Source organism: Pinus tabuliformis, chromosome X (assembly GCF_031772625.1).
Source record: "Pinus tabuliformis cultivar Carrire ecotype Pingquan chromosome X, CPIR1, whole genome shotgun sequence".
Classification (NCBI taxonomy): domain Eukaryota; kingdom Viridiplantae; phylum Streptophyta; class Pinopsida; order Pinales; family Pinaceae; genus Pinus; species Pinus tabuliformis.
The window spans coordinates 1,636,393,010-1,636,420,303 of record NC_142308.1 but is presented as its reverse complement, the minus strand read 5'-3'; the positions used below and the strand labels follow the sequence as shown (position 1 = coordinate 1,636,420,303).

Sequence of the window (27,294 nt, the reverse complement as noted above, 5' to 3'; positions counted from 1 at the left end):
ATTATTGGTTCAAAACTTATATCTCTTATTTTGTAATGATGACAAGAACTAATTTCAATGTACTATGTCATTAATTTGCACTGTACAACCAAACCTACAACCTCCACTTTGTACTTCAATCTGCTGCAAAAAAATAAAAAAATAAAAAAATATCCAATCCATTATTATAACTTTATAATGCAATATGGCAGATATTGATATCGATGCCATTCAATCTCCATAGTCATAGTTGCAAACATTGATATGGCTGCCCTAATCTCCATAGTCATAGTTTCTTGGAAGGACCGTGACACTTAGAAGCCATTCAAATAATCAAGTAACATGTGGTGGTGGTGCTTATCCAAGCTGAGCTGAGGTATTGTGACATGACAATCACTTATCGAGCACTGTGACGTAACACTCACTTATCAAGAAGGTACCGAAGGAACCTCATACCATTGTGTATGCTTTATTGTTATATGGCATGGCTGTTTAATACAATTTAATGCTGCCTTGGGAGAGCGCTAGTGCGCCTCTGACTCATTCAATAATCAAACCATCAATGCTATAAATCCACATAAATAGATATGTGCTAGTTATCTATGTTAAACATTATGCATTTTTTTTAACGTACGGATGTTTTATGCGTTAAGAGAGTACATGTTACAAGCGTTATGTATTTCTTTTTCATGTAATATCAAATACATTTGATATGCTCATCAAATCTAAATCTTCAACCTAATTGTTGTTTTTTCCAATCAAATGTTAATTTTTTTTTTGTTAATTATATTAAATAATATACTATTTATTTTTAGGTTTAAAATTATATTTTATATAAATCAAAATTAAATTAATTAAGTTAATAGTTTTTATATTCTTACATATATCATTTATATACCAAGTGTAAAATAAAACAATTATTAAACAAATTAATAACATTTGAAATTTTCAATATAAATTAGTCAAAATATAACAATTATAAGATAATTAATTAAAACATAAAAATCATAAAAATATTGACCATAATGATTTCACTACATTTTTCACAATCGTATGATACTATTTCCGAATAATAATTAAACAAATTAATAATGATAGAAATTTTAATATAAATTAATTAAAACATAATAATCATAATTGTAATTAACTAAAAGAAATCAAAACTATAATGCAATTTCCTTTTTGCTATAGAACCAAAATAGATCGAAGCTGCAAGTGTTTACAAATAATGTTTCCACTTTTCTTTGCTTCCGTCGTTATATATATATATATATATATAATTTTCCAAATCAAGATCTCAAATGATAATTTTTTTTAATTGATCATGGCTTCCATTTTACCATTTTTGTATAGTTTTCTACTTTAATTTAGCTATATCTAAACTAGGTGGCAAGTATTCGCTACTATGTAGCTTGTTGAAAAGTTTTTCCCATTAGAAAGTCACCCTAACTAGGTATTTTTAATAAAGAGGGGGGTGCTCATTTTAATAATCATCATTCTTATCAAAAATATTTTAGCAATCAATATATATCCACAATATAATTTCTACCTCTAAGACATGTTACCCACCACTAGTGGGTGACCCCATAGGATAAATTTTCTCTTAGATTTGTCTTCAGTTGACGGCCAATAGCCCCTTGTAGCCACTTGATAGCCTTGATGTGTTACTTTTCTTTTCCACTTGAGCCAGCCATTGTGTCCCCTCGCTCATCTGTCATGATCGTATGTTTGAAGGTGGGCTATCCAACCCCAAGGGTATGTTTTCCATTATGTAATTTGGTGTTTATGCTTATTTTCCTTGGGCACACTTGGGCATGGATTATTGGGTGACTTAGAATAAGGGTTATGACTGTACTCTTGTTCCCTTACCTCAACTAAGGGAGGGGGCGAGGGGGGGCGGATCTTGAATTCTAGTTCCGTGGGATCTCCTTTATTGGCTATTAGCTTTAGGATTAACGCTACATGAGAAACTTGGTTGCGTGGTCTCACTTCCTAACACCATATATCTCACTCCCCTCCACTCATTACAAGCCCTTTTCACATTTCCCTATTTGGGTCCACATTTGTCATTTGGGTCCACAAGGTGTTAGCCTCGCCTTCCCCTTGTCCACACCTTGGGTCTGGCCTAGAACAATGCCTCGGAGGATGATGCAGCTAAAAAGAAAGATAAAGCATAATACGATCACATATAGCAAGAAATATACCACAAAATGCAAAAGATGGTTGGGACAGTAAAATTTAGCGTGTGGGCAAAATTCAAACATGAGCTCTACCCCCTATCATTATGGCTATCACCTTAGTTCATAGGGCCTCTATGATTGCCCCTTGCATCATTAAGGAACCCATGAATGTCCCAACCCCTTGTGGGTGATGAATTGCCCCACCTTGAGGGGGTAATCACTACTATATATTACACATAGCAGGGAGGGAATTAGACCAAATTCGTATCCCTTCTTGACATGGAAATAATCAAAATGACATAACATCTAACTAATACAAACGTAATGAAATAGCATAATGAAAAAATACATAACTTATTTAGTAAGCATGCAAATAAGATCACTTCAATGAAATGGAAATCAAATAAGAAAAATTTGGAACTACCTCAAGGTTTAGGAATTCCCCTGATAACATTTAGATTATACTCGTGCGATACGTTTTGAGGGCTTTCCCATTTATGGGCAAAGTTAAATTCTTACCCTCCAGATGACAAATATAGAATGAATTTTCACTTGCAACTTCAAGAGTTTGTTAATGACCTAACCAAAGACTTTCAAAATTTTCATAATTCCTTGGCTTTTCTTCTTTCTCGTTCCATAGCGACACTATGTCTCGTATTTGGAAGTCTCACTTGTGGGATTTCATTTTGTCAAATTTCTTCTTGGTTGCTTCTTGGCTCTTGATAAGGTGGTCAATTTTATTCCTCTTGTTTTCATCCAACTTGACCAGCATAGAAATCCTATCCTGCATGGCTTCTGTATGAGTGGAAGAATGTTGTAAAACAATGTATACTGAGAGTTGCAAATGAATGGGAATACCACTTGCATCCCATATACTAGCTAAAATGGGCTCTTTTTGATTGAATCCTTGGTGAACCTATTTTCCCATAAAGTGTACTTCAATTTGCTTTCCCATCTCTTTTTTATGATGCTCATTAAATTCTTATTACTAGGCTCAACTAAACCATTGCATTGGGGATAGTAATTGAAAGAGTGTGACAGGATGATACCATGGTTAAAGCAAAATGATGATAATCTCACAGAACTAAATGCCTTGGCATTATTTGTTGTAATTTTAGAAGGGACTCTGAATCCAGTGATAATCTTCAAGAAAATTAATGACTACCTTATCAATCGCCTACTTGGTGGGTATGGTTTCCAGTCACTTGGTGAAGTAATTGGTAGCGGTTAAAATCCACTTATGACCATTGGTAGAATTATCTTAAAATTTACCAATAAATTCAAGGTCCCATTGTTGTGATGGTGCCTCTACTACTACTACTATTGGTTGCAAAGGTAAAGTGGCCAACTTTTGTTTTTTTGTGAGGAATTGGCATAACTAACACTGGAAAATTTTTGCACATCAATGATAATAGTGGCCAATAGTAACCACCCCTAAATATTTTGTGCATGGTTGTTCTTGCTCCTTGGTGAAACTCTTTGATTTTGGGCTTCCTCTAGACTTAACCATAAAATCGACCCGTCGAGATTCCTCCATCCAAACCCTTGAGTTATGAATTAGTACTTTGCGGCCTTTAACCTTAGAGATCTTCTTTCATGCTCAAGAAGGTGTCTGGGACTACTTAGGTGTTTGAGGTAATAGATAATATCCTCGTACCACTGACTCTACTCTAACTTCTGAGTCATTGCATATATCATGGTAGAACCTTCAGTGTTAATTTCGAGGTCATCCTCATTATCTTCAACCATGAGTTTTGCAAGTCCTCAACCATTGATGGTTTTCATGGGTTTAATTTCAAAATTGCACCCCTAGATTTTCGCAACCCACTTGCCTCATGTTCATAAGTAGTTTTGTTGTCATAAAATCTCCTTAACAACACGATAAGGAACTGTTACCTTTGCGAGTTGTGCGTTGAAATGATAAAGTTCCAAATCACGCCGCACAATCTGTGTGGCATTTTGGTAGGTCACCCATTGTCACCTCAACAACCTACCTCAACTTCGAGGGGGGTTCCCCTTTTAGGATCACTAGGGCTTAAACCAAAAAGTGCAAGGTGATGTCAAAAGATGGCCCTAGTGAAACAAAGTTTGGGTTTTGTATAGGAAAGAAAATGAGGGTGATTGAAGGATATAAAGACCAGTGCTAATATTCAAGAGCAATATGCGGGGTCACGATCACAACCTCCTCTTTGACAATGCTTCCTTTAGGACCAGATGGGTGAGGAGTTGGGGGTGAAACTATCCCACTCAAGCCAATCAAGGATAACCCACAAGGAACACAACTTCACTAGGACGACCTCTTCATTTGAGATGCCCTTACCACTATATTAACAATTGTCACCAATTTTCCACAAATTTGGTTGAAGATTCCCCCTAAAAGGGATTGTCCAACACTTGAAATTGTGTATTTTGATGAGAGCCAAGGGTAAGATAAAAACCTTAGAAGCATAGACTTCCCCTTCTCGGTGATTGTGTCACTCATTGAATTGGTAAAGTGATTTTGTGGTCGTTGATCTATCTCTCCAAAATTACCTAATTAAAGCACAAATTATAGGCCAGAACTAAGAGGAAACATAGAATATTCAACCTTGGCAAATGATATCTGTAAATCGAAGGGAATTTTTATTAGTCTCAAGAGAGAGGAATACTCTCACTTTTCAACCATGATTACAAATGAAGAAAACACCTAGAATTTAACTCCTTTATAGTAAAATATTATTATTTTTATGAGGATTTTGTCTAAAAACAACCAAATCAAATCTAGCCAATTCTTGAAATTAAAATAAAATAGTGGCTTTGCCCCAATGTACAAGAAAGAAAGAAAGAAAGAAAGAAAGAAAGAAAGAAAATTATTTTAATGTCCATGAGGCTAAAGATAGCCAACGGGACAGATTGCTTCTTCATATGGTCGATGTATTTGGCCCTCTTTTTGTGAAGTCGCACAATAAACGCTCCCAACATTTCGACAAACCCCTTGCTGAATAGATTATCCCAAGAGCTAATTGCTAGAATATCTGCATAGCTTTCCTTGTTGTCTTTGAAGGCCTCACACTCTAAAGTGAAATGTTTTTTTGTTTCCACTTTTTCGGAAGAACAAAAAATATGTACTCTTTCCTCCCACACTTCTTTTGGCCTTTTCCAGCGCTGTGTTTCACAATAGAGTTGATGAGAATTAGTACCTAACTGAGCAGGGTTGCGGGGGAGCGCCCCCGCCCCCCCTCACGATCTTGCTCCCAATTCGTGCTCCGGGCGGGAGCGGGTCAGGAGTGCGCTTCCGACAAAAAAATACTTCCTGGTTTTTTAGGAGCGTTTTCGATAGCGTTTAGTCGCTTTTGGACATTGTTTTTGCAGTAATATTCCAAATGCATTTTTTTTTCAAAGAAACAAATAAGTTTTGAATGGGGCAACCTAATGATCATGCCTATGGCCCTAATATTGATATGTGATTCATGGTAATGTTAAATTCGTAAAGTAAAAGTAACATTCTCCTTAATCTTCATTTTCATCGTTTTCCTTAAATTTTTAACATTACCGTGAAATGATTCAGGATGTTTGAGAGTGGTTTCGACCTTATTGGATTTCATATGGATAAAGTATAATTTTAGTTTTCATTCAAAATCTAGCAGATTTATTAGTTTTTCAGGATTTCAGGATTGGGGGGATTACAATGTTCAATTGGATTTTGTCAAGTATTAGGGTATGGAACTCGTAGTTAATCAAGAGCACCAATCCCTCTATGTACCTTTATGTTAGTGACATTGGTTGTCGAACTCTTCTATCATGACCCTCCCAAAAATGTACGCATCACTCAAACAAAATCTTGACTTGACATGCTCTATGCTTTTTCTATATTATGTTAATGCTTAGAAGGTGATATTAATGACAAAGATACCTATACACATCCAGAGGCCCTATACACATCCAGAGGTAATGACAAAGATACCTCTGGATATTAATGCTTAGAGGGTGATATTAATGACAAAGATCCTGATTTTCCAACAAGAATAAAAAATTAGACATTTCTCGTGGTAGCAAGAGGCCCAAGCATTAGCAATAGATAATATATTTACTTGTCTTTTCTAGTTTCTAATAGTTATTGACTTTTTCATATTTATTATGATATTTTTTGTAAACAATATATGACAACTTAAGTTTGAAGTTTGAAGTTGGCAATTATAAGTCATTAGTAATGAATTATGAATATGATACTTCGTGAAAGTTGAAAGTTGTTTAATTTCATTTCATTTTATAATATTTCATTTCATATTAGATACTATTTGTTGTAATGGTTACACTTAACTTACAAGTAAAATTTTGGTGTCAATGATGATAAATGTTATATATTGAATTTTGAAAGCTTGAAACTCTAAGATTGATGAATCATGAGACTCAATATGTTGTATGTACTAACTTGTGGACATGGTTGATGAAGATTATAACTTCTAGATGATTGCTGTTATATGGTTCAATCTATGTTTTTTTTTTTATGTTTTTATATCTAATTCATCATTCTATATGCTTTTATGCTTTTGTTGATATATATGCATCAAAATACAAAAATATACATATTATAAAAAAACGCTCATGGAATCCCTCCCAAACCGGGAGCTTTTGAAAATGTCGCTCCCGCTCTTGTTCCCCGTTTCCGCTCCCGTTCTTGTTCCCCATTTCCGCTCCCGCTCCCAAGTAACCTTGTAACTTAGCAATAAGAATTTTGGCTCTCCAAGAAATATTACTCTCTATACGCTTTTTGTTGATGGCTTTGAGTGGGATTAAACACTTCAATATGGTACTTTTTCTTTCTCTCCAGCGCCTTATCCTAAGTACGCTTGTGGAACTTATCTATAACAAAAGCTTTTATCTCTTTACTGTTTATGGGACACGTGTTCAAGCAAATACCCCATTTACTAAACCATCTGTTATTTTGCTTTGCTGCATCCAATTCTTCTTTCTTTTGCACAATATGTCATTAAAGGCAACCTTAGGTCATCTTCCCTCTTCCATTTGCTCAATTTTTTTTAAATACTTTATGATTTACCATATCAATTGCTTCAATAAGAGAAACGCCTCTTTCACCTAGCAAGACGCATAAAGAACTGCACTTTTAATTTTGAATTTGTTTGTAAGGCTCCAAAATAATATTTTAATTTCCCAGCTCCCTTGATCAATTCACACCACAATCAAATAATGCATAACTGCATTGTGTGGGTGAGAAGGAGCCGAATGAAAGATATATATTTTTTGAAGGAATTTTTCTTTTCTTGACCCTCGGTCTTAGGCCAAATTTGTGGCCGGATCCATCCGATCAGGAACGACCGAGTGTGTGACGACAATGCCATGGTGTTGTACAACGTTAGAGGCCAAACCTTATCGGGTTGTTGATCCTGCTGAGAAAATAATGCGGCCGCTGGCCAACTGGCTATACCCACAGCCGAGAAGCCAATATATGGATTGAACGGCCCCAGCCAAACTTGTGGCGCTTCTGAATGTGAGCCCATTGGGGAGCGACGTTTTGTGTTTCCTCGCTTATGGCTTTTTGTTCATCGTCCAGTCATGAAATCTATTGTTGTTTTTTCTAATTTATAGTCATTTTCCACCAACCGCACCGAGCCCACTCGAACATGAATGAATTAGTATCGAACCTGATTCTGAATCTGGCCAGTTTCTCATGAATCTGCAATGAGAGTCATGGGCACCAATTGTAATTGCAGGTTATCAAGCTAAACGTCTAGACCTAGCGGAAGGTTTCTCTTATTCTTTTTAGCAACGTAGCAATTTATGGGATATATGTCCTGCATTTTGGAAGAATGAGCCGCTTTTCTTTACTCGAGATTTCAATCAGACAACTAGCATGAATCTGAGCTACCGATGTAACAGTCCATTTTTCTTCAGTCTGATAAATCAAAAAAATGTAGGAATTTACAGGGTAAGTTCCTCAAACAGAACACCAAAGGACACCGCTCACAAACAGATCACAGATCAATACACTAGTACTTTTGACGTGGTTAAAACCCTCAAAGAGGGAAACAGTCCACGGCCTGAGCCAACGCGGTCACTTCAGGCAATTTATTAATAAAAGAATGAAATTTTACATAAGCTTCTCTCATGAACAATTAACCTACAAATGACTCTCCATGCTCTTTAAATAGAGATCATGGACCAATCGGGTGTTAAGCCATGGATCAAGTGTCGGTAATACCGAGGAGAGAATGAACCATCAGATCACTACATATCGTGACCGTCGGATTGTAAGTTACAAAATGTACATAGTAAAGAAACACACTTTACCTAACTCTATACTAGACCAAGTTATACTTAACTATTTCCTATGTGTCGGAATATCCTAACATCCCCCCTTAAGAACAACTTCGGATAGGATTGAAGGATTTACAAATATGACACAATAGGAGAAGGAAGGAGGCACTAGAGCCTATCCCCCCTTATTGACAACTTCCTGAACTCCAACCATAAATCGAAGTTTAGTGAACTTCGCCTCTGTGAGAGCCTTTGTAAAGATGTCTGGAACTTGATCATCTGTTGAACAATATTGCACTTCAAGAACATGGTCGTGAATGAGCTTTCTGATGAAGTGCATGTGCCATTCAATGTGTTTGCTGCGCTGATGTTGGACTGGATCTTTGCATAGTTGAATGGCACATTGATTATCACACCAAAGTGTAGTCGGATGTTGCCGCTGAAAGCCAAACTCTGACAGGATCTGATGAAGCCACAAGGCTTCCTTACTAGCTTCTACGGCACCACGATACTCTGCTTCTGCTGAAGAAAGAGAAATGGCACCTTGTTTCTTGCAAGCCCATGTAATAGGTCCTGAACCAAGAGTGAACACATAACCTGCAGTAGACTTCCGATCATCAAGGTCACCAGCCCAATCGGAATCAGTGAAACCAACCAATAGAGGAGATGCTTCGGCACTGTAATGAATCCAAAACTGAACTGTACCTCGAACACAACGAAGTATTCTTTTAGCTGCTTTCCAATGACTTTCACGTGGGTTTTGCATAAACCGAGCAACAAGGCCAACAGCAAAGGAAAGGTCGGGACGAGTATGGGTTAGATACAAAATTTTTCCTACAAGTTGACGGTATAAGGTAGCATCAACTCCAGGAGAAGTACAAGTGGCTGAAAGTTTGACTCCAGACTGAAAGGGAGAAGGGGCTGGCTTACAGTCTTCCATGTGAAAATGGCGTAGAATATCATAGGCATACTTGGACTGGGAAAGGGAAATACCTTCCTGGGATTGCAAAACTTGAAGACCAAGAAAATAATGTAAGTGTCCTAAGTCTGTCATTTCAAACTTCCTTTTAAGGCTAGTCTTCACATGGTTTATAAGGTTGGGATCACTACCAGTCAGGATAAGATCATCAACATAAAGAACAAGAATGATAAGAGACTTGCCCACTTTCTTGGTGTAGACAGTATTGTCAGAATGACACCTAGAAAAGTCATTTTCTAAAAGAAAGTTATCCATTTTGGCATACCAAGCTCGAGGAGCTTGCTTGAGACCATAAAGGGATTTCTTAAGCCGACATACAAGGCTGGAGTCTGTTTGTATAAAGCCAATAGGTTGTTCCATATAGATTTCTTCATGCAAGTCCCCATGCAAGAAGGCGGATTTAACATCCATCTTATGGACTTCCCATTTGAAAGAGGCAGCAAGGGAAAGAACAAGGCGGATAGAGTTCATTTTGGCAACAGGGGAGAAGGTTTCAGTATAGTCAATGCCTTCAACTTGTGAAAAACCCTTAGCAACAAGATGAGCTTTATGTTTATCAACTTTCCCATTTGGTCCATACTTGGTTCTGTAAACTCATTTGCATCTAACAAGTTTTCGTCCCTTTGGTAGAGGAACAAGATCCCATGTAGCATTTGCCAATAATGAATGATATTCTTCATTCATAGCTACTTCCCAATCTTGATGGCCTAAAGCTTCTGCAAAGGTGTCAGGATCATAATTCACTGAAGCTTGAGCCAGTAAAGAAGAGGCTCTATCAAACTGAGAACGTGTACGTCGCTGATTTGTAGGATCACCGGCAAGATCACCTGCTGCATCCCGAGTAGCACTGACCCATTTTGGAAGCTGAGGAGCTGAAGGAGGATCCTGAGAAGGTGGGGGAGGATTTTCATCCTCGCTTTCATCATCTGAAGAAGAAATATTTTCAAAAGTAGAAGAGATAGGGAGAGGTGGCACATCCGCCGAACTAGGCTCGTAGGCTGATATATTTTCAACAAACTTTACATCTCTTCTATTGATAACATTTTTGGACTTAAGTGGAATAAGTCTATATCCTTTGACATCTTTAGAATATCCAACAAAAATACATTTTTCACTCTTAGGTTCTAAAGCTTTATGTTTCTCATCTGGAATATGGGCCCATGCTTCACTTCCAAAAACACGAAAGTGACTTACATCTAGTTTAATTGAGCTCCATGCTTCTTCTGGAGTGATATTCTTTAAAACCTTAGTAGGAGTGCGATTTATTATGTAATTTGCACAGTTAATTGCTTCTGCCCAATAATTAAGACTAAGTCCTTTAGATTGAAGCATACAATTAGCCATTTCCTTTAAGGTGCGATTCTTCCTTTCAGCTACACCATTTTGTTGTGGAGTATATGGAACAGTATGTTGCATTTGAATTCCATTCTCAGTGCAAAAGTTGATGAATTTGTTGTTAACATATTCTCCGCCATTATCAGATCTTAGCTTAAGAATTTGATGTCCAGATTGTTTTTCAGCAAAGGCCTTAAAGGCCAAGAACATGTTAAATACTTCACTCTTGAGTTTTAAGAAGTATACCCAAGTGCGTCTGGAGAAATCATCAATGAAAGTTAAGAAATACTTGTAGCCAGAGAATGAAACAATTGGAAGTGGACCACATAAATCACTATGCACGAGCTGTAAAGGGGCTGAGGCGTGCCAAGAGGCACGTTTTTCAAAACTATCTCGATGATGTTTTCCGAGTACACATCCGGAACAAACACCATCTCTACAAGATACCATTGGAAGACCTGTCACCATATTTTCTTTACATAGATTCTGAAGGGAGCGATAGTTTAAGTGACCAAATTGTTCATGCCAAAGTTTGCTCACTTCATCGTTATGAGCAACAAATACTGAGGGAAGATTTGATGACCCAAAGTTGTAAAACTTATACAACCTTGTAGAATCATCAGCAATGCCAGTAGCTAAAATCTGTCTAGGATCTCTTAGGTCCTTAATTACAACATCGTGAGGTGAAAATTCAACTATTTTACCTTCACCTGAATGAGTTATCTGATATACAAATTGAAGGTTGCAGGATAAGGTTGGAACACATAATACATCATTAAACTGACCATTGTCTATATGAACAGTTCCAGTCCCTACAACACTAAGAGATCTATCATCACCAACATATATATTTTTGGTGTTACAATCATTTAAAGAAGAAAACATGGCTTTGTTTTTGGCCATGTGATAAGAAGCTCCAGAATCAATGAGCCACTCATGAGAATGAGAAGAAGAAGATACATTTAGTGCATAGCCAGACCGAGATGCTTGACAACCACATGCAGAAAGTGCCATTCCTGAAGATGAAGTTGAAGTTGAAGAGTGCTCCAAATGGATGTTATGCTTCTTCATTGCTGCTTCCAAGGCTTCCATCTTCTTAAAACATTTGGATTCTAAGTGGCCATCTCGATTACAAAAGTTGCAATGTCTATCAGTCTTCTTCCCTTTGTTTTTATTTGTCTTATCATTTTGTTGAAATGATTTTTCATTTTGAGGCTGAGATTGCTTAGGACCCTTGTTTGGTTTAGGACCATTCCTTTTAGGATACAACTTCTTAGGATTCTTTGGATTTGGTTGCTGCTGGGTGTTTAACGCTTTCTTGGAAGAGTTTCCAAGATTAAGAAGACCAAGGTGTAAGAGTTTTTCTTGTTCTCTTATTAAAGAATCACAAAAAGAATCAAAGGAAGGGGACTTGTAGTCTTGTCTTTGAGAAATGAAGGCTTCTCTTGTAGAATGGAAGGTGGAAACAAACACAGAGTAGGTTGGTCCCAACTTAGTAAGAATGGAATAGATAAGGTTACTATCTTCTTTCTTAACCTTAACACCTTCCAAGAGAAGTCTAAGGGTCTTGAACTTGGACAAAAAATCTTCAATGCAAGAAAAATTATTGGGGTCCAATGTAAGCAACTCATTTTCAAGTTGATGGGCTCTAAGTTCATTTTTGATTCCAAAAACTTTAGTAATCTGTTTCAATGCTTCATCAGGAGTATCAAGTTCTGCAATATGGAATCTAAGATCTAGAGAAATAGACATCCCTATCAACCCACGTGCTTGATCTTGCCTATTTTCCCATTTAGCTGCCTTATCTTCATCTTTCGGTTTGGTTTCTTGGCCTGAGGCTATTCTGTAGAGACCTTTACTTCTAAGTAAATCCACAATGTAGGACCACCATTGGAAGTAGTTGGTGCTGTCAAGAATAACTTGGCATGGACTTTCCATTTTAACAGAAACTAAAGCTATAGATGCTGAAACTAAGTGTTCCAATGGAAAGATTTCGAAAAATTAGGCTGTTTCAAAACAATGGTTCTGAAAACGGCTTCCGGATGAAGAAGTTATGGCTTTTTGAAGAAAATTTGATGAAGATGCTGACGAAGTGCGAGAATGTGCGGAAATGAAAAATCCGCCCCCACAAAAAGGAGACTTGAACTCAAGACCTTTACTCTCATAAATTAGCTTTGGACCAAGTGAGCTATACAAAAAGTTTGAGAGAGAGAGAGAGAGAGAAAGAGAGGGGTTGAAGCTTTGGGTTGTGTGTTTGCTTTGAGAAAGCTCTTTTTCCCTACAAAACAAAAAACAAAAAACCCAACATGGACATACAAAAAAAATGAACCTTGCGGCTTGAAGTTAACTTTAGCTGGAAACTAAATATTTTCCTGAATGTTTCTGATTTTCCGAGATCACACTAAGGCGTAGCAGAAAAGAGCATATGCATGAGAAAAATCCTTCCTTTGGGTTTCTGATTTGCCCAGATCGCACAGAGTCGCGGGGCAAAGAGCATACGCAGAAATGTAAGGTATAGATCCGGTAATAAAAAAGGCTAAATAAACCGAAACCGAAATAAATAGAGAGAAAATAACTGTAAACTGCAAATAAACACTGTATACCTCCAGATCTTAAAAATGACGTAGCTAGGGCTATCGGAAACCTTTTTGCGTGAAACGAAAGGGGTTCCACACTGGAACAGATGCTCCCAACACAGTAGAGTAGTTCTCTCGACCCGAAAGTAGTCAAAAATAGTAGATCTAGGAAATGACAGTCGGATGCAGTTCTACCAGCTTCAGATTTGGATCACCAACGGACGCGGCCCTCAAATAGCTCCGATACCATGTAGGAATTTACAGGGTAAGTTCCTCAGACAGAACACCAAAGGACATCGCTCACAAACAGATCACAGATCAATACACCAGTACTTTTGACGTGGTTAAAACCCTTAAAGAGGTAAACAGTCCACGGCCTGAGCCAACGCGACCACTTCAGGCAATTTATTAATAAAAGAATGAAATTTTACATAAGCTTCTCTCATGAACAGTTAACCTACAAATGACCCTCCATGCTCTTTAAATAGAGATCATGGACCAATCGGGTGTTAAGCCATGGATCAAGTGTCGGTAATACCGAGGAGAGAATGAACCGTCGGATCACTACATATCATGACTGTCGGATTGTAAGTTACAAAACGTACATAGTAAAGAAACACACTTTACCTAACTCTATACTAGACCAAGTTATACTTAACTATTTCCTATGTGTCGGAATTTCCTAACACAAAATGGTTGTAGCATTTATTGTCTGTGCTTCTTCTTTCTCTGGTGACACAACCCACACCTTCAAATCTTCAAGCCAGTATCCCAATCACATCATCAACTTCTACACCTAGAAACTCGACGACCTTTACTGACATGGCCTATAGAGCTGCCTTCAAATATTTGAATGCCCGAATTATCCTATTAGGAGTAGGCATGTGATTGCTTTTTAATCAAGATATAAAATATGCCTGAATCTTCGACCTGTTGACACACAAAATTCTTGGCATAGGTTGGGAGGATTGTAATCGAATTCGATTCCATGATGGTCGAAAACCACCGCTATGTGTGATGGACAATTCCAACATATCAAGCATAGTTTAAGAGTTCTTTTAACTTTGATACATGGATACTCTCGGGATGAGTCGCTGTAAGAGGGAGTAGAGCTCATTCTATAATTTGTTTTTTTCTTGCTTTACATGCCTTGGCATTCTTTGCATTTTAACATTTAGTTCATGTTGTTTCCTTTTTTTTGTTAAACTTGCATCAACCTTGAGTATATAAGACCCCTTCTTCTCATAGGACAAGTTTAACACTGAATTAACATGAGTGACTAACAACAACCAATCAAAAACTATACAACAAAGTAGGGGAATGATAATAAATGTTAAGTATGATATCATGGAATGCTACCATCATTAGATACTCCTATTTATAATCCTTTAGGATAGCGAAAGAAACTCCCTCATGAATATCAGACTGGACTAAGGGCAAGCAATAATCACCAAGGTGAAGCAGGAGGAGTGTACAACCAATAGGGGTCTGTCATCCAATTCAATTTGTGATTCATATTAGAATGCCCTTAAATGTTAAGTGAAAGCACTTGAATACAAAAATGGCTAATGTACCTTGTTATCTCTTGAATTCTCCCTAGAGAGAAAGTCTCAACCTTACTAGGTGGAGAACCTAAGGATACTGACATGGAAAGCCACCCAATGTCACCTTAATGGCCTCACCCCTCACTTCTAGGTTTCTGATGTGCGATTTTCCTAGCCTAAAGGGGGTTTCCCTACATTTGATTCCAATTTTAAGTTTGTCATTCGATATGAGTGATAGTATAACTTAGATTAAATGTTGATGCTTCCTCAAAATAATGATAACTCATTCAATGATTTCTTCTAGCAAAAGTCAATCGCAAAATCAAATTATAGCATAGATAAGGATACGTTCATTCAACCCTGTGATTCAAAGTAAATGTTTATTCAAGTGTTGCAAGTCAACAATGTGTTTTTCTAAGCAAGAAATTGCTCGTGTAACAACTGAGTAAAATTTTTCATGTATGTGCTAGAAAAACTGTGTACATTAGAAATAATGCTCCAAATAACGCTGATGTAGACCATTGAAGATGATGAAGCATCGTGTAGTTGCTCACGTGGGTTGATAAGATTGATAATGCCTAGTTCACACCTTCAAGAACACATCCAACTTCAATTGGTGGTTTGAGATCAACGTAGATAAGAAAAATTAATCGCAAGTAACTTATCCAGTGGTACCAATTTAATCAAAGAACTAATCAACGAGACAATTTTACCTTTGTTACACATGCCTTTGGGCTAAAACACAAGTATTTCCCGAGTCCTCTAAGTTAAAATAGGTGGATAATTTATTTGTTTATTTTATGAAAGGGAATACGAAGATAACATATGGATTAACTTCCAAAGGCATAGATAGTGTTGAGGGTGTAATATTGGTCCAACTAGCCAATTACATTGTGACTAGGAGTCTCCTTGTGAGAGGGAGTTTTACTACTTCGTGTTTAGAAATCAAGTGCTAGATAGTTCAATGCTTGGTTCCTCTTCATAATTACTTGTGAATGTTAGTTGTCTTCTTAGTACTTTTATGTTCTCTTCATCAAGCTATTATACAAATGTTAAAAGCATAAAGATCACAAAGAGACAAAGAACACCATAAATTAGGCTCCAGGCTAGGGCAAAGTCCCACAAGTGGGAAAACCCAACAATCCTTCTCTTATAGAATTAGATCAAAATGAGATATCCAAGACCCAAGTTCAAGACCAAAACAACCACAAAGATTCCAAGTCAAGCCTCCTCCATGTCTCCTCCAATCAAGTCAAGCTCAACAAAAGTCAAAGTTGGTCAAACCCTCTAAAATCTGGTCAAATCACAAAAAATTTCAGCCCTGCAGTAGAGGCTGAATTTCGGCTCTATAATGACATTAGAAATCCACAGAAAATTCACACGTGTGAGCAGAACTAGGGTATAAAACTCTTTTCTCTCTCTCCTTTGAGCAGAATTAGGGCAAAACACTCTTTTCTCTCTCCTTTGACTTCCTTCTCTCTCTGTTGACTTCAGTTGTCTTTTCTTCTTGATTAGGCACGAAAATGATGATGATGTTATGTTGAATGAATGGCCTTCCAAGAGGTCGAGTTGACTTGTATATATAGCTGTCCAGGAGAGTCGAATAGGTGTCACATATGCTAACTTGTCCAAGGAGGGTCGACTTGGACTTTGTGTTGACTTTTGACTAAAAATAAAAATACAAATTCTTTTCTTACAAAGGTCCAAATGGGACTTGACTCATAAATTTTCTTTTTGACTGATAATAAATTCTTTTTTACTCTTTCGACTCAACAAGCATGAAAAAAATGCTTTGACAAAAAATAAAAATAATAATAATAATTAATATGATAAATATATTAATGATGAAGTTACATTACATTATGAAGACTGGCAATAGTCACAATTTCAACACTTCGGCTTAAACACACTTCCCCTTTATTTATTTATTTTTGGTCTTTTGCAAGTCCTCTTTCTTTGGATAGGCTTTATGCTCCTAGGACATTTAAGGTGGGGAGGGGTAGCAGACATGAAGTAGTTCCTTTTCTTGAGTTTATTTTACTTTTCATCTCTTTAGCCTTTTATTTTGGTTGACTTGACTTTTTGAGGCTTTTATTTTCTTTTTATCTTTCTTGACAACCCTCTTTTTGATGATCTTTAGCAAGTTAACCATAGGTTAGGGGGATTTTGTCTCTTAGGATGGGATGGAAAATAAAGTGTTTAATGGAAAGTGCTAAGTATGCAAGGAATATGTTCACGCTACCCAACCTCATTCCCCAGTAGTACCTAGTTGTCTTGCTTAGTGCACACTTATCTAAAAGTAATTATGTCCTAATGGTCAAATAATAACAAGGTAACATTTTTACTAATTTAAAAACAACAAAACATCCATCTAACGCTAACAACTACACAAGAAGTTGAAACCTTAGCAATGATCATTTCTATATGTGGAATTTAAGCAATAAACCATAGCAACCAATAATTGAAGCAGCATGAGATATCATCTAGCACATCTGAAACCAAATTTATGGGAAGTGATACACCACTGTGAATGATTGAGGAGCACACGAATGCAACTGATGAATGGAGAATAGTAGGTCTAGGCTGATGAGCAAAAATCTCGTCAAAGAAGCAACCAGTCATACAAATTGATTGTGTCTCTAGGGATTTTGCTTGAAGGGACATACCTCACAGTGATGACCCACCTACATTGGATGAGCAACCTAGATGAATGACTGCACTTACTGGAGAGTGGATGAGTGGCATTTGAGGCTGACGATTTGTGGGTCATGCTAGGGCTGATAGTTGGAAAACTCCATCATAGGGTAAAATTTTCTCCTAGGGTTATTCAGACATGTGGTTGGGTAACAGTGCTAATCTATAAAAGAAAGAAAAATAGTGATAAAACTTGTATAGATCCATCTTAACCCTAGATCTACCAAGTGCTAACAAGGATCAAATCTCTGGAGCAGGAATCCTTATCTTAACTCTTTACACCCTCAAAATGGTTTGCACCTTGGGGATTTGGTCCCTTTTGATGCTTGATAGATCTGGGTTAAGATGGGTCTGGGCTGGTTTTATTATTATTCATATTGATTAACTCTACATGAAATTATTTTATTTTATTTTTCTAATTTGTCTTAGATATTTCTCTGTATTTGGAGTTTGTAAAATGTCATATGAAGTGTACTGTTGTGTCTATCAATTGTCAACTTCATAATCTTACAGGTAAAAGATGCCAGTGAATTTCTGGGGAATTATTACAATTTATATAATGGCAATGGCAATAAATTCATGGAGGTTTAAAGAAAAAGTAGGAGGAAACGGAAAGGGTGAAAATTGATAAGTACTTACAATTTTAAGTTTCAAAATGGCATTGCCTAGCGGGAATAAGCTTTATTCCTCATTTTGTAGACCTCATTTTTAAAGATAGCCACATGGGAGACAATTTACATCTCTTTCAATATCAGGTAGAGAAAACTAATGTGGGATGCTCTATTTTGAGTTTATTTGCAAAAATGTGCTGTACTATTTCACTTGAATTTGTACTGCCTGCATATCAGGTAAGCTTGTCCTCACTGATTAAACAGAAAGAATACTTAGAGTGCATCAACAAAACGCTGAATTCATAAATGGGCATAAAGTTCTGAGCATATTTCGAATCTTGATGGTTCCATTGCACAGTAGTTGAACACTTATCATGTTTCTAATTTAATTCCATTCACATTTGCTTAATTTAAGGTTTTCATTTTACGTTCATGATTTTGACTGCTTCCATTGAGTATCCGCTTTATTTTTCAGCTGGAAGGTCTAAATTTGGTGGCCTTCTCTTTGCTGGAAGTTCTCCTACAAAGTCTGAAAGGCTCTTCATGCGAGGACCTGGAGATTGTGGTGAAGTAGAAGTTGCAGTCTCTGCGGTTATAGGTAATTTGGATTCTTACTACTAACACTGTAAAGCTATGATAAAATCTGTAAGATTAATATTATGGTTGTGTAGTTGCATTGAAAGTTGAATAGATTTGAACTGAAATTTTTTATCACAGTTGCGTATCAGAGACTGAAGCATATCAGTTCTGCCTCCCTGACTTAAATGCTGAGATAGAGGAGAATAAGAGTATACTTCTCATTTCAAATGCAGTTGATCAATGCAAGAAAATTAAAATGATGCTCCATCATATGCAGAAATGTGCTTGACATTCTTTTCCCAAATGTTATAACTTATTTTGGGTTTTTATATGCAGTGATCTGATCTAGAGATCTTCATTAAAGCTCAATAGGATATGAGTTTGCTGCAAATGTTGTAAAATTCAGCAAAGCCGCATGTCTTCTAGTTAGAGACTCTGTCACACATCTAACTGTCTTTCAAGTAGCATAACCGAGGACGAATAAAAACTTTTATGACACTTGAGATGGATTATGGTAGAGCTACTAATTGTTGAAGTCATTGACTTGAATTTCATTTCTGTTGAATGCACTGGTCAGTGGCACTCATAGACCGAATCTAGTAGGAAAAGTATGCTGAAGAGATGATATATAATAATTGACTGACAAGCATACCATAGTCTTGTTTGGATGGCTATCCTATTAACACGAGCTCACTTAGTAGAGATCCATTGAACAACAGCTAGAAGAAAAACTTGTTAGCTGGTTAACAGTAAGAAATGCTGCGACTTTCTTTTATAGTCTTGCTTCAGCAATCTGTTTTGTATATTTAATCTGTAACAGAAATACTAATAGGAAAAATAGACCACCGATTATTTCTTTATTATCCATAAACACTAAAAGATAACGTGTGTTGCAAATGATTTGAATCATTAAATGGAAATGTCTCTGATATCTGTTGACTTTCACTCTCTTTATGACATCACTAACTCATTGTCTTCTACAAGGATGTACTTTATTGCACTGTTACGTGTTTACCCATTCTGGGTTTAACATTAAACCCACTTTCACTTCTTATTCGTTACTGTAATTTCTTTATCACTTCTTTTTATTTTTTATTTTCTAAACGTTTGGGAGGCGATGCCTTTGGCATTTTTGAGTTTGGTACTGTTGCTGTTATTCCAAGTCCTATAGATCTCTCTTCTTTTTTCCCCAAGGAAAATCTTGTGGTAAACCAAGGGGATGCTTCCTCATATTCATGGATCGCATCCCTAGTAAACCTGTCAGTGTAGAGTAGTTTACTTCATCCAGGGGGGTTCAAATCAGACACCTACTAGCATGGAGTGAGCCAAATGCCCAACAACATTGGTAACAATCAGTTGAGCTAGTTTCTTGAGCTTGAGTACGTATTTGATCATTTGTAATATTTCTAGTGGAAATATTCAGTAAATAAAAGAGACATGGACTAAGCTACATCAATAGAAATTTAACACAAGCATGCACAATCAGTAAACCATAAAATCTGAGCAGGAAATCTGAGCCATTTTATTAATAATGCTGGAAATTGGGCACAAATAGAGTAGAACAATAGAACCTGGGCTTGTCACTGCAAGCATGCAGAACCCGGGTGGAGTGATGTAGACCCAAGTACTAGAAAACGACCCAAACAGATAACTCACACTGCCCAGAAATTCTGCTGTTGCTGCTGAAGAAGAACTGGAGTTTCTGCCATCCAAAGTGCTCAGAAAATTCTGGATAATTAATGACGGCCTCTACACACCAATCCCAAGAAAACCTAAAAAGGGTTTGGTCCAATTCCGGCTGACCCGGATGACCCTCACAAGTGCAAATGACTCTGTCTTGTAGGCTCTGCACACTGCAGGAGATACTCTGCTCAAATCTGCTCAGAACAACTGTTGACTGGTCATCAAAACTCCACACAATTTCTCCTTGACTCTGTCTCGTAGACTCTGCACACTGCAGGAGATACTCTGCTCAAATCTTCTCAGAACAACTGTTGACTGGTCATCAAAACTCCACACAATTTCTCCTTTGAAAATAGGCTTCCCCTCTAGCACAATCTCTCCCAAAAATTAGCTACTACTCTCTTCTGTGCAAGCTTTAACCGGTGAGCTTTGTGCACTGCATAAATGAGAGAAATTCAGTGCTAGAAATTCCCTCAGTCTCAGCCCTGCAAACCACCACAAAACTCCAGCCTCAACTATAACAAATAACTCCTTAAAAGCCCGAAACATCGTTCCAACTGTAGCTTCTCCAAAAGAGGGGTGCGAATTGCCTTCTGTGCCCTAGCCACACATAGAACTAGGAGAAATATCTGCGATATGCTCAAGTGAAGCCCTGAATTAAACAACAATTTCTCTTTGCTTCCTGTGCTGAGTAGCTCTTCTATTCTTGTGCTCAATAGCTCCAAGATAGTTTGATTTCTGTAGAGTGATAGACAAAAGATCCCAAAATGAGGCTTGCTTTTTATAGATGTTGGTCCCTTCTCTCTTGGTGGGTCCCCGATTCCACTAATTCGAACCACCTTCTCTCTTTCCTCTCTCGTATAGTGTGAATTGCTCAAGGGGGCCGAATTTTCCTTTTTGTGGCCCCCACTTTCCACTAACAAAATAATTATTGCTTTTTCTCTAATGTGCATAGCCTTTTCTCCAAAAACCAAGTGGGGGTCTACTCAACCCACTTTTCCTAATTCCACAACATCAAAATGTCAAAAATGCAAAAATTTAGAATTGCCTAGCAGGATTTTATTTAATTTAGATCTCAGCGTCCCTGCCCAAAGTTTTCTTGTCCTCAAGCAACTATAATGCCGAATGCTGTAGTTCTTGCTCTCCCTCCCATGTGGCATCCTCCTCTAGCAAATCCTTCCATCTGACTAGGAGCTCTCTGTTGACTCTAGTCCTGAGCTTCCTCTCTCACGTCCAAGCTAGCCTCTGGTACCAAAACTAAATGCCCCACATCATCCAAGGGTGGTGACTTTGTGGCAGCTGTAATTTGTTGTCTGAAGGCCTTTTTAAGGCAGTACACATGGAACACATTATGTAGCTTGCTTCTTGGTGGAAGATCCACCTCATATGCTATCTCCGCAATGTTGAAGGAAATGTAACTAGGTTCAGTCTTCATAAATGTACTTTTGATATTTGTACTTATTCAAGAAAAGAAATATTATTTTTATAATATATGTCAATGAGTTTCTTGCTCATTGAAGTAGGTCTAGCAAATGTCAAAGTGATATAGGTGAGTCAAAGAGTCAAAAGAATTATGTTGAAGACATTAAGGGTATGTTGCGTTATGTATATTCGTCTATAAAAGTCAAAGAAGACACCTCCAAGCAAAGTCAAGTATCCTCCAAGCAAAGACACCATCAAAAGAAGCAATGGAACCATTAAAAGCACCTATTTCAGCAAGAAAATCAAGTCGGCCTCAAAGCTACAAGTCGGCCTAAAAGTAAGGACAAACCTCTATATATAGTGGCTGTCCACTCCCTCAAAAGACAACGCGTTCCTCTCTGAAATCTGAAAAGGTACAAGGCAAGAAAAAGGGTAACAAGAGGACAAGAAGAAGGTTTCCAAGGCAGCGAAGGAAGGAAGAATAAAAACCAAAGTGTTAAAGTGCTAGTTACAGCCACATGTACGAGGAAAGGAGAACAGTACATGCGTTATGACAACAGTAAATTACAGTTCACTATATGTCATTGTTTAGGGTTCAAACTAGGTCTACAATAAAAGAATGTTGAATAAATTAATTCACATGGAGCAAACAGCTCAATGATAATACAAAGATATTTACAAGAAATAGAAACATCAGGTTTCTATGTAGAATATCGAACAAAACAGTTTCATCTAAGAAACTGCTAAAAGAATAAGAATAGAAACATCTAAAAGACTGAGCATTACTAAATAGAGATATAGAGATATATTCTAATACCCTCCCTTAATGCTCAATCTATTTACAACACCAATAGACCCGCGAAATTTTACAAATTTATCAGGACCAAGAGGCTTGGTAAAAATATCGGCGTGCTGCTCTGTGGTGGGAACATAGTGCAACTGAACTGAGCCGTCTTCAACTAGCTGTCGAATGTAGTGGCAGTGAGTTTCCACATGCTTTGTTCGTTCATGAAAGACAGGATTCTTGGCAAGTTTGAGCACTCCCTGATTATCACAAAACAAAGAAGTAGGCCCTGTCTGAAAAGCATGCATATCTGCAAGCATACGACGAAGCCAAACTGCCTCACAGGCGGCCTTAACTGCTCCCCGATACTCTGCTTCTGTTGAGGAGAGAGCCACTACCTGTTGCTTCTTACTAGTCCAAGTAACAGCTCCAGATCCTAGACTAAACACATACCCAGCTGTAGATTTACGGTCATCAACCGAACCGGCCCAGTCAGAGTCAGTGTAGCCACTGAGAACAGGAGTGGAGCTGTGAGTATATAAGAGGCCATAATCAGAAGTACCACGCACATATCGTAGCACCTGCTTTGCTGCTATCCAATGATCAGCTTTAGGAGCTGACATAAAGCGAGAAATGTAGCTTACTGCAAAACTGATGTCAGGTCTGGTAGCAGTAAGATAGATGAGACTGCCCACTAATTGCCTGAATAAAGTTTCATCCACAAGAGGAGAGGATGACTGTGCTGAAAGTTTGAGCCCTGGTTCCATAGGAGTCGTGGCTGGTTTGCAATCCTGCATTCTGAACCTTTCCACAAGATTTTTGGCATACTTGGACTGAGAAAGAAAGATCTGATTTTCAGTCTGCCACACTTCAACCCCCAGACAGTAATGAAGAAGTCCCAAGTCTGTCATCTCAAAAGTTTTGCATAGATCTTGTTTGATCCCATGGATCAAATGTGCAGAGCTGCCAGTAATGATAAGATCATCCACATAGACAACTACAAACAAGATATCATCATCAGTATGCTTGATATACAGGTTTGCATCAGATGGACTCCGCTGAAAACCCTGATCTGTCAGATACTGATCAATTTTTATGTACCAAGCCCGAGGAGCTTGTTTCAATCCATAGATTGCTTTAACTAACCGACACACTTTCTGTTCTTGACCAGCAACCTTGAATCCTGGAGGCTGCGTCATGTAGACTTCTTCTTGGAGATCACCATTTAGGAAAGCACTTTTTACATCCATCTGATGAACTTTCCACTTGAACTGAGCTGCTAGGGCAAGCACCAGCCTGATAGTACTCATCTTGGCTGTAGGAGCAAAAGTCTCCTCATAGTCGATGCCTTCCTGCTGTGAAAATCCTCGAGCCACAAGCCGAGCTTTATACTTGTCTAAGGTTCCATCAGCTTTGTATTTGACTTTATACACCCATTTGCAGCCTATGGGTTTTTTGTCTGCAGGAAGATCAGAAAGAGTCCATGTGTGATTCTTCTGAAGACTCTGAAATTCTGCTTCCATAGCCTGTTCCCACTCAGATATACCCTTAGCTTCTGAATATGTTTGAGGCTCAAAAGTACTGTGAAGGTTAGCCATAAGAGCAAAATTGACAGTAGACTGTTGTCTGTTCTTATGCCTAGAAGTTCTACCTTCAAGGAGCTCATCATCCCGGAGATCACCTATGGTTTTAGCCCACCATTTTGGCCGAAGAGAAGAAGAACCAATATCAGGATTAGAGGGACCAATATCAGGAGGAAGAGAAGCAGGCTCAAGAGCAATAGGGGCAGCAAGAGGGGGATTAGCTTCTGGAGGAAGCTCAGATAGAGTAGTATCAAATCTTGATGCTACATCATCCCTCCCATCAGATGGACTGACTGGAAGAAGAACACTGTGAGGCGGATCCTCAGAACGCTGCTCAGAAGAAGAAGGCTGAAAGAATCCTCTGTCTTCATCAAATACTACATCTCGACTGAAGCTAAGTCGACCAGTGGCTATATCTATTAGCCTATAAGCCTTGTGATGATCACTGTAACCTGTCATCATGAGTTTCTGACTTTTGGAATCCAACTTAGATCGCTTAGCAGATGGAATCCAAACATATGCAACTGAGCCAAAAACTTTGAGATGACTGATCTTGGGCTTACGACCAGACCACACTTCTTCAGGAGTCTTCCCTTTAACAGCCTGAGTAGGGGATCGGTTAAGAAGGTAAACAGCAGTAAATACTGCTTCAGCCCAGAATTTGTTTGGAACACTCCGGTGTTGTAACATGGAACGAGCCATTTCAACAACCGTGCGATTGCGACGCTCGACAACACTGTTCTGCTGGGGAGTGTAAGGTGTGGTGAATTGACGTTTGATGCCATGAATATCACAGAAGTTGGCAAAAGCTGAGGAACAAAATTCCCCCCCATTGTCGGTCCTAAGGGTCATGATATTACAACCAGATTCGTTTTCAACTAAAGTTTTAAACTTCTGAAAGGTACTAAGAGCATCAGATTTATTTTTTTAAAAAATACACCCACATCTTTCGACTGAAGTCATCTACAATAAGTAAAAAGTATTTGCAAGCAGTTATAGAAGCTGTATTCATAGGACCACAAATATCAGCATGAAGTAACTGAAGTACCTGGGATGCGCGCCAAGATTCTCCAGTTTTGAATGACGACCGATGTTGCTTTCCCGCTTGACAGGCGCTGCATACCCCCAACTGCTGAGTCTGAATATCAGGTAATCCTGACACAAGTCCCTCCCGAGAGAGCTGAGAGAGATACTGCATATTGAGATGCCCATATCGCTGATGCCATAGAGTACTGATGGGAGAGACACGAGCTGCTAGTGCCACTTCTGGAAAGTCACCGGTGTCAAGTAGCCTGTATAGACCATGGTCCTCGAGGCCAGTAGCAACTGTCAGACTGGTTTCCCTGTCAATGATGGAACACTTGTGTGCACTGAACACAACATCAAGCTGAGGAGAATTCCTCATAATCTGACTGACAGAGAGGAGATTAATCTCCATACCAGGAACATAGTATACATTTAGAAATATGAGCGTGCGTCCACCAGACTGAATTTGAACTGTACCCCTGCCAGCAACAGTGTACTTTTCACCTCCACCAAATACAACTGAATCACTGAAAGGTGAAAAGTCAATAAACCAGTCACGCCTGTGAGAGAAGTGGCGTGATGCACCAGAATCAATGTACCATGCAGAGGAAGGAACATGTTCTGAAGACCTTTTAGCCATAAAGGCGTAAAAGGCAGAATCTGTCTGCTCGGAATGTTCTGCAACATTCGCTGTCTGATGTGACCCTCCCTGTTTCTTTTGTTCAGCAGCAATCCTCTGCCTGCAGTCTTTCTTCATGTGACCGAACTTGTGACAGTAATTACACTGTACACTTTTCTTCCTGTTAGGATCAAAAGACTGAGATGATTCTCTCTGCTGAAAAGACTGAGAGGACTGATATTTTGCAGCAAATGCATTTTCCAAGGGCACTGATGAAGTACCACTACCAAACTGCTGTTTCCACCTATCTTGCTGCAGAAGTTTGGTACATAAATCTGAAAACTTCAGATCAACATTTGTGGTTGTAATGTTGAGTGTTTCAATGAAGTGTTCATAAGATTTTGGTAGACTCTTCAGGGTAATGACTACCATATCTTCTTCCTCCATGGTCCGACCAATGGCGTCGAGCTGATCTCGAATGTCTTTAATTTTGTTGAGATGTTCCTGTAAAGACATATGTTCATCCATCATGATGGAGAACAACTGATTTTTGAGAAAAAAAGCTCTGCTTTTATCAGATGTCTCATGCAATTCTTTCAACTGTTGCCAGATTTCAGCAGCTGTCTTGCCAGAAGGGATCTGTGGTAACTGATCATCAGCGACAGAGAGCTTGAGAAGCATAACAGCCTCTCGATTTCGATCATCAAATTTATCTTGATCGGTCCCGGCTGTACCTGGACGAAGCTCTTTGCCCAAAATGAGTTGATCAAGACGCCTGTACTCAAAAATGGTCAGCAGTCTTTGTTTCCAAATGTTATAGTTGCTGCCATTAAAGCGTTGATTTCCTTCTAACATCAGATTGGTAAGTGTGGCCATTTTCCCAAAAAAAAATACAGAAGTCTGACACACAAGAACAATGTTGCTGCCTGTTTATCCTGATGTAAATTAAAAAACAGACTTTGTCCTGCTAAAAAATATATAGTTCTGAGAATACAGTTTCCCACAAGAGAATGCAGGTCTACCACACGTGTATACTGATGCAATAAACAGATGTCACAGGTCTGAGTTTGTAATGAAGAATATCAGGATCACAAGAGAAAAAAAATTCTGCTGTTTGGTAACCCGCTGCCGGCAACCAGAACCATACATACAGCAAATACAAAATTTGAAATACGGACCCACATATGCTGTCTCAGTTTCACGTTTACACTGCTGGCAAATAACACGGATATATTGGCCCACAAAACAAATACGCAGATCTGAAACAAATACGATCTATGCTTCCGGCAAACACCACGGATGTATTGGTAACGCTGAAAAATTAAATAGTATCGAACCACGTTGGCCCACGTGAGCTATCACACCTTCACGTTACGTCTCAACTGAAAAACGACTCAGCGGGTTGCCACAGGATTCACCGGAATATATATATGGACCACGGTTTA

The 27,294-nt window shown here is 38.2% G+C and overlaps 1 protein-coding gene across 5 annotated transcripts in view; it reads left to right on the top strand.

The window, feature by feature from the left end:
- The window catches only part of CW7, a 502,578-nt gene that overhangs the window by 380,283 nt on the left and 95,001 nt on the right, over nt 1-27,294 (top strand). For all 5 annotated transcript variants that reach the window (XM_089453029.1, XM_089453024.1, XM_089453026.1 and 2 more), the window contains one exon: nt 18,629-18,751. In XM_089453029.1, coding sequence (XP_089309155.1) covers nt 18,629-18,751 — 123 coding nt within the window. The remainder of the gene's footprint in view (nt 1-18,628; nt 18,752-27,294) is intronic.